Genomic DNA, 7,259 nt, shown 5'->3' on the forward strand with positions numbered 1-7,259 from the left:
ATAACCATCTATTGGCTTCTTGTATAAGGAACCATGTTTTACCCTGTGTCTTCTGGCACCCTAACCCAGCTGCCATAGCCATGTGTTTGAGTGATGTGGAACGACGCAGGAGTTCTCAGGTTTGAAAAAGGGCATGTTTTGCTTTAAAGAAAGCTAGTTTGGGTACCTGCTGCTGAGACTGTATTGAAGAGCCTCCAAGGCTGTGTTCCCAGTTCCTGCTCTGGCCCAGCCTTCCACCAGCTTCTTTACCATGGGCAGTTTCCAACTGGTATAGGTGATCTCTAGCTAACGGATACTGCCTACCAGCTGCTTCCTTCTCCCTGCAGGTATGCTGAGCAAAAGATATTTGTGCAGCATGTTTGAGCTGACCAGAGGAAGACATCAAGTTCCTGAGGAATTTCTTGTAGAGTGTACTCGCTTGTAGAGTATATTCTTCCAGAAGGTGCATCAGAAGTTTAACTATAGATATCTCTAAGTGGCAGTTTTCCAACTATTGAAAGGGAGAGATAGGATTCTGCAGAGGTGCAGTTTCTCCTACATTTCCAGTTACATATTTTGAAAACTCAAACATTTTGGGCAACATTAGTCACAGCAGCTGACATGAACCTAACTGTTGCCACTATTTCCAGTGCTTCTGGTTCCTGCCCCTGAGCTGACGAAGGCTGAAACTGGCCATCATGAAGTTCTGAAAGCACTGCAGGCTAGTAAAAGTCCATATTACTTCCAAAATTACCCGAGGCCGTTGGTCTTGTTGTCAAGGCACTGGGTAACAGGACAATGGGGTTAAGTTACCGGACAGCTCGGTGCTACTTGGGCACTGCGACACAGCAAACCAGTCACCCCAGTATTGGCTTCTGGCTTGCTTGCCGCTTTGGGCCGGCCCGAAGCAGCAGAGCACATTTGCGCTTCTTCTTTTCTTTTTTTTGTGTTTCGTTCTTTTGAGCCCACCAGGATCGCCCCACGGCAGTCCGTGGGAACGGGACCCTTTTTTGCGGGAGGGGGCGGATCCCGAGGCTAAGACCGGACTGTTTCGCTTTCACCTCCCGCCCGTCCACGCGCGGAGCCATCGCCCGCGGGGGCCAAGCCCGTTCGCTCCAGCGCCGCTGAAGCGGGGGCGGGGAGCCGGGAGCCGGGAGCCGGGCGGGGCGGGGGGGGGAGGCAGCAAACCCGCCCGCCCGGCCGGCCGCAGCCCTTGCCCGCCGCCCCTTTCCGCGCAGCCAGCCGCTTCCCCGCCCGCCGGGCTCAGTTTCGTTTCCCGGCGCCGCCCGCCCCGCTCCCCTGCGCTCCGCCGGCCCCGGCTCCGGGCGGCGATGCTGCGGCGCTGTCCCCCGGGGCCGCCGGGCCCCCAGCCCCTCCGCCGGGCCCTGCCGCCCGCCGCCGCCGCCGCCGTCCGCCGCCGCCTGCGGGAGGTGAGCGCCCGCCGGGGCTTGCGGGGGGGCGCGGGGGCCGGGGGCCGGGGCCGCGGTTTGGGTCTGGCGGCCTCGGAGGCGGGCAGGCGGTGCGGCGGGCGGGCGGGAAGGGTCACGTCTCTGCTTGCAGTGCGCGGCGCGGATCCCGGAGGCCGGAGCGGTCCTCGACCTGCTGGAGCAATGTCCCGAGCACCAGAGGAAGGGAAGTTTCCCTGTCGTCGTTTTCGAGGGGCTGGATGCCACAGGTAAGGGCAGTGCATGGTTGGAGAGCCGCAGGCGAGAAGCGGTTGGGAAGAGCAACCGGGAACGGGTCTCAGCCAGGCGGTAAGGCTTACGGATTCAAAGCTTCCTGGGAAAGTGTGCCGGGTCTGCAAGAATTAGGAATACCAGCCTGTCTTCTCTTACTTGTAAAAGACCAAACAGCCCATGCTAATTTTCGTTCAGTGGGACGTTCAGTTTCGTTCCGTAAATTAAAGACTACGAAGAGCGGAGTGCTGGAAATTAAATTTCTCGTGCAGATGATGAAACACGCTTTTACCGGAGAGCCTTCAAATAAACGAACTAGAGTAGTGGTAGTCTGGGAAACTGGCAGCAGTTTGTCTCAGAGAGAAATATTAGTTGCCTCCAAATAACTTTGTTTTCTGACTTTTCAGTTAAAGGGAATTGAAAATCCCCTCTAAAAAGAAAGGATTGGGTGACAGCATGGCAGCATCCACACGAACTGTGACCTAGAAAAACGTTGTAAATGGATATATAGAGAAATTGCCATGCATTTAAGGGAGTGAAGACTGAAAGCTGGCAAGAGGGAAGGGTGGAAGGCCCTGAGAGTAGGAAGTGGAGTAACAATTCCTGCAACCAGGCTCGTAATCATTTCCCACTGAAAACCTTATCATGACACACTCAGGTCACATAGTCACGTGTCAGAACATGGGCTCCAAGTGAACAGATAGGAGCATTTTTCAGTTTTTAAAACTCAGTTTTATCTGACATGTAATATAACAAATGTTTCCTTCTGTAAATGAAATGCAGGCAAAACCACTGTAACCCAGTCTGTTAAGGACACCCTGAATGGCGTTCTGCTAAGGTCCCCACCAGCTTGCATCAGCCAGTGGAGGACAATATTTGATGATGAGCCAGCACCCATTAAGAGAGCATTTTATGCTGCGGGCAACTACATTCTTGCTTCAGAAATAGCGAAAGCATCCACTCAGGCACCTGTGATCATTGACAGGTTTGTATATTTAAGAATTCCTCTTATATCAGTGCCGTCATACAGTTGTTCAGTGTTACAAGCAGAAGTTGTCAATGATAGTCTCTGGGTTTCTTCTTTTTTCTGTTTTTTTTAAGTGCTACCTCACAGATAGTCAGATGAATGTTAAATCAATATTAAATCTTTTAAAGAATAATACATATGATAACAATAAGATGAGGGACTTCCACCAGTGTAATACTCATAACTGGCTTTAGGACACGTGAAAAGTGTTACATCTTCAGTGAGAAATAGTGGAGGCGTGGACTGTGCAGCCTGAGCCAAACCAGGGATCTGCGACAAACCTGAGGAGAACAAGGGCTGCTGATCATGGCTATCTCTAAGATGCATCTGAGATATGGGTGGATTAGAATGACCGAGTTTTAGGCAGACTTACTCTTTGAAGATGGAAAACCAGAAATATGCATCCCACTTTTGGGGGTTTGTTTATGTCACTTCTTGTTTTGACTAACTGTGTAGGCAGCTTTCAGTATTACTCTTAAGAAAGTCTAGATGCACTTTGAAACCCCTGGCTTGTTTCAGTAGATGTACTGTAGCCTCCCCCCCACAACACACATATGCAGAAGTTGTTTGTATGGGTGGGAGTGCTATTTTTAACCAGCCGCAAAACCATTGAAATCTATAAAATACAGTGCCTCATAGTGGTGGGACCATTAAATGCAAGTGAAATGCGTAACCATTAATGATCTCTGTCTTCATTCCCTTGAGGTTGAAGACTGCATGTTCTCTACCAAATCTGTTGCCTGTAGTAGGAAGGGAACCACAAAAAGGGGACTCAGAGTACTGGGTTTTGACATATAATGTAACTCTTCTTTTGACCTTACTCATTATATGAGAAGACCTTCTCTTGATAGGAGTATCTGGAACACTCTTTGCATAATGTGTAGCTTCTACCATATGTCTTAATTAATAATTCACAGCAATTCTGGATATTGCATTGAGTATTATCACTCTGTTAAGAAATAATGGATGGCACAGAACTATTCTTTACATTTCTCTTCAAAATCAGTGTCACCTACCTCGTCATTATTGCACTTGTCGTTACAGTGACACCTGTCTTCTATATTACTGAAGAATTAGTGTCCTCTTTAAAATTTCTCTCTCCATTCTATATTTCCTTGACAGATACTGGCACAGCACAGCTGCCTACGCAATTGCCACTGAAGTAAATGGGAAAGTCGAGGATCTTCCACCAGCTCACGATGAGGTGTACCAGTGGCCTGAAGATCTGCTTAAACCCGACCTTGTTCTTCTCCTTACTGTTGACCCTGAGGAGCGAATCCAAAGACTTCAGCGTCGGGGGCTGGAGAAGACAAAGGAGGAAGCTGAGCTGGAAGCTAACACCTTGTTTCGCCAAAGGTACACTTTTTTTGTGGAATAAGAGGATGGAGGCAATCTTGGCTCCTGTGGGATCAGTAGCAAATGTCCCACTCACATTACTGGGACAAGGAATTCCTATGTCTAAGCTTTTGGGTTGGGTTGTTTTTGGAAAGGATTAATGGCTGACAAGGAGGGTAAATTCTGTCACTTCTGATTGAAAGTGTTTGCAGATGAAGAACTTCATTCTCCTGCGAAGGAGCTTCGAGTTAAACTACTTGTATCTTGCTACTTGCTGCTTTTATTGTAGCACCTTTCTTACTGAGATCATGAAGAAGAGAAACCTAAAAATTCCAGACCTAGGAGGCAAGAAGTTGAAACACATAGCTTCTCCAGAAAAGTCTGGAATTGATCTCCAGATGAAGAGAATAAAATTTAGATCTCCTCTTGTAGATGTCTTTAGTCGTGCTAAGTGGCTCAGGTGCCAATATAGTCAATACCTTCAATGGAGCCTTTGAAGTGATTCAGTTCACCACCTGCTTGTTGCTCAGTGATCTAAGCATAAGTATCTAGAGCCATCTGATACTATCTGAGACATCTGCATGAGGCTGGCAAATGTGATGAAGAACCTGTGGACACTTTCTGGACCAGCAACTGCAAGCTAAATGAGATGGTCCAGAGCATCTCAAACAGTACTAGACACATTTGCTTAAGCAACTGAATTGCACCCTAGCTATCCTACTTCAGGGTGTGCTGAATTGCTGTCTAGGCTCTGCCAAATGTATTGATCAGATCACCATCATCTACGGTGGACACTTAAATACCTAGTGCTTGTGTAGATACCTCAGTCTAGACACCTGAATGTTTGGTGTCTGTATCTACAAACGCAAAGCTGAAATCTACCTCTAGGGTTTTAACATTTCTGGTGATGATATACCTTAAAAATATCCATTGCTTAATTCTGACAGAAACTCTGTGCGAACACATGGTTCATATAGTGGGACCTGCAGAGGGGTGGGTGAGCTAGGGAACATGATGCCATTTAAGAATCTTTTGTGTTCTCATTCTGTTACTTCGTAGTCCCATCAGAAAGCTTTTGGTTATTTCCACTTATTATGTCAACCTAGATGTGAGAACATCCAGAATCTTGCTCGATTCCTCTCATGACTTGTGGCCTGAATGTTTGGCATTATTAACTGTGGGACTGTAGAAAATGATATTCACATCCTCACAGGCTAAATGTGGGAGAGCTCTGCATTATGAGAAGGCTTATAGTCTAAGCGAGGAGTTTTTCCTCCTGTATTTCATTCCAGTATTCATCTGGTTAGCAAAGTTGATCAGAGGAAAGGGTTGAATGACGTGTCAATTCTGTAATCTAGTCAGTGAGCACACCTACACAATGCCATGCCATATAGTTCAGGGACACCTTAGCAGGCTCCAAATAACTTAATTCAGGTGTTAGAAGCAGGCTGTCCACTGTACTGCTATACCAGACGTTACCCAGTGCCAAGCTGTAAAGAAGGAAATACTTTAATGCCATGCCATGTGAATATGGATAGAGCTCTGGGAAGCAGTGTCAAGGAAACTATGCATTCTGGGGCTCGCATTGTAATAGTTACTAATGGTTTATTGATCTTTGCAGTAGATTTAATTCTTAACTTCATATTAGATTTTTTTTCCTTTGTCTCTGTAGTGTGAACACTTTCTTCTGAGACTGATGACTAATGCCATTTCATATCCCTGCAATTTGAAGTTTCATTTCTCTTGTTTTGTTTTTAAACAGGGTTGAAGAGTCATACAGGAGGATGGTGAATCCTGCATGCCAAGTGGTTGATGCCAGCCCCTCCAAGGAAGAGGTTCTCCAGACAGTGCTACAACTAATTAAGAAACACTGTGCTTTGTGAAAGCAACTTCTGTGTAACAGCACTTCAAAGATACTTTTTAGTGCACTTAAAAGACACTCTTTATTGCCCCTCTGGGTTTGGTACCTGAAAATGCACTGTGATGGGTTTTGTCCCACAGGAGGATCTTCTCTTTCTTCTGTCAACAGTTATCTGTGCAGGTAATCTGTTTCACTGCTGTCTACTGTTCTTTTCTGTGTAAAGCAAAATACTACTCACGTTATTCAGCATTCTTAGTAAAGCCACAAACATACCACGGTCTATTGGGTCTGGCTGAGACAGAGCTGATTTTCCCCGTAGGAGCCCTCCCAGTGCTGTGCTTTGCATTGGTACCTAGAAAGGTGTCGGTTACACCCCAGTGCTCTGGCTACTGCTGAGCAGTGCTCGCACAGCATCAAGGCTGTCTCTCCAACATTCCCCCTCACCAGTAGTCTGGGGGGTGGGCAAGTTCCTGGGAGGGGACACAGCCGGGACAGCTGACCCAAACTGACCAAAGGGATGTTCCACACCATATGATGTCTTCTCAGCAATAAAAGCTAAGAGAAGGGAGGAGGAAGTGAGGGCATTCGTTACTTACATTGGTCTTCTGGAACAACCGCTACGAGTACTGAAGTCCCGCTTCCCGAGAAGTGGCCAGACATTGCCTGCTGATGGGAAGTAGAGAATAAAATCTTTTGTTTTCCTTTGCTTTCACATGCGACCTTTGCTTTTGCTTTATTAAGCTGTCCTTATCTCGACCCACAAGCCTTTCATTATATTTTCTCTCCCCTGTCCAGCTGAGGAGGAGGAATGATAGAGGAGTTTTGGTGGGCATCTGGCATCCAGCCAGGCTCAACCCACCACATACGGTCATGTACGAGGTACCTCAGAGTGCTCTCTGACACTATGACATTTCAAGATGCTATCGTGTTGCACCTTCATCACCAGGAGAACCTATTCCTGCATCCATTGTGTACCAGAATTCACTGGACTGCAGCAGGAGCATGAGATGCCCAAGGAGAGGCTGGAATGTCATCCAGCAGTAAAACAATAAAATGATCCTAACATTTAGGCACAGGCAATCCAGTGGCCCAGTGTTGCTGGAATAGAGGATGAGCAACTGCTGCTGTGATTGGCATCCTGGGAAAAATGTGTCATAAGTGAGGGCCAGTAAGCACCTAGGCCACTAAGTAATCAAGTCCAAGCCTGTCAGCATATGCAACTGAAATATCAATTCATTTCAGAGGGAAACAGGAGAATGCTGGCATATTAGAAACAGAGACCTGAGAAGAACCTGAAATTAAAAACATTTTACAAATGATTGCTAAAATATTTTTCTACAAAACATTTTCTCTATCCTATTAGTGTTTGTTAATGTGAATT

General features: G+C 46.8%; 1 protein-coding gene across 1 annotated transcript; it reads left to right on the plus strand.

Annotated features, from left to right (window-relative positions):
- The first annotated feature begins 1,184 nt into the window (after nt 1-1,184).
- CMPK2 (cytidine/uridine monophosphate kinase 2) lies at nt 1,185-6,590 on the plus strand. The gene is made up of 5 exons (XM_075049197.1): nt 1,185-1,409; nt 1,540-1,654; nt 2,439-2,640; nt 3,805-4,038; nt 5,780-6,590. Exons 1-5 carry the CDS (start codon nt 1,311-1,313, stop codon nt 5,898-5,900), a joined length of 771 nt encoding a protein of 256 aa, XP_074905298.1. The 5' UTR covers nt 1,185-1,310; the 3' UTR covers nt 5,901-6,590.
- Nucleotides 6,591-7,259: the final 669 nt, after the last annotated feature.

This window comes from Buteo buteo, chromosome 17, assembly GCF_964188355.1.
Source record: "Buteo buteo chromosome 17, bButBut1.hap1.1, whole genome shotgun sequence".
NCBI lineage: Eukaryota > Metazoa > Chordata > Aves > Accipitriformes > Accipitridae > Buteo > Buteo buteo.

Excerpts from the sequence above, each read along its gene's own strand:
- CMPK2 (XM_075049197.1), top strand. The coding sequence starts at position 1,311 with ATGCTGCGGCGCTGTCCCCCGGGGCCGCCGGGCCCCCAGCCCCTCCGC. Across the intron at positions 1,655-2,438 it reads CGAGGGGCTGGATGCCACAG|GCAAAACCACTGTAACCCAG; the intron begins GTAAGGGCAGTG and ends AATGAAATGCAG. Across the intron at positions 4,039-5,779 it reads AACACCTTGTTTCGCCAAAG|GGTTGAAGAGTCATACAGGA; the intron begins GTACACTTTTTT and ends GTTTTTAAACAG.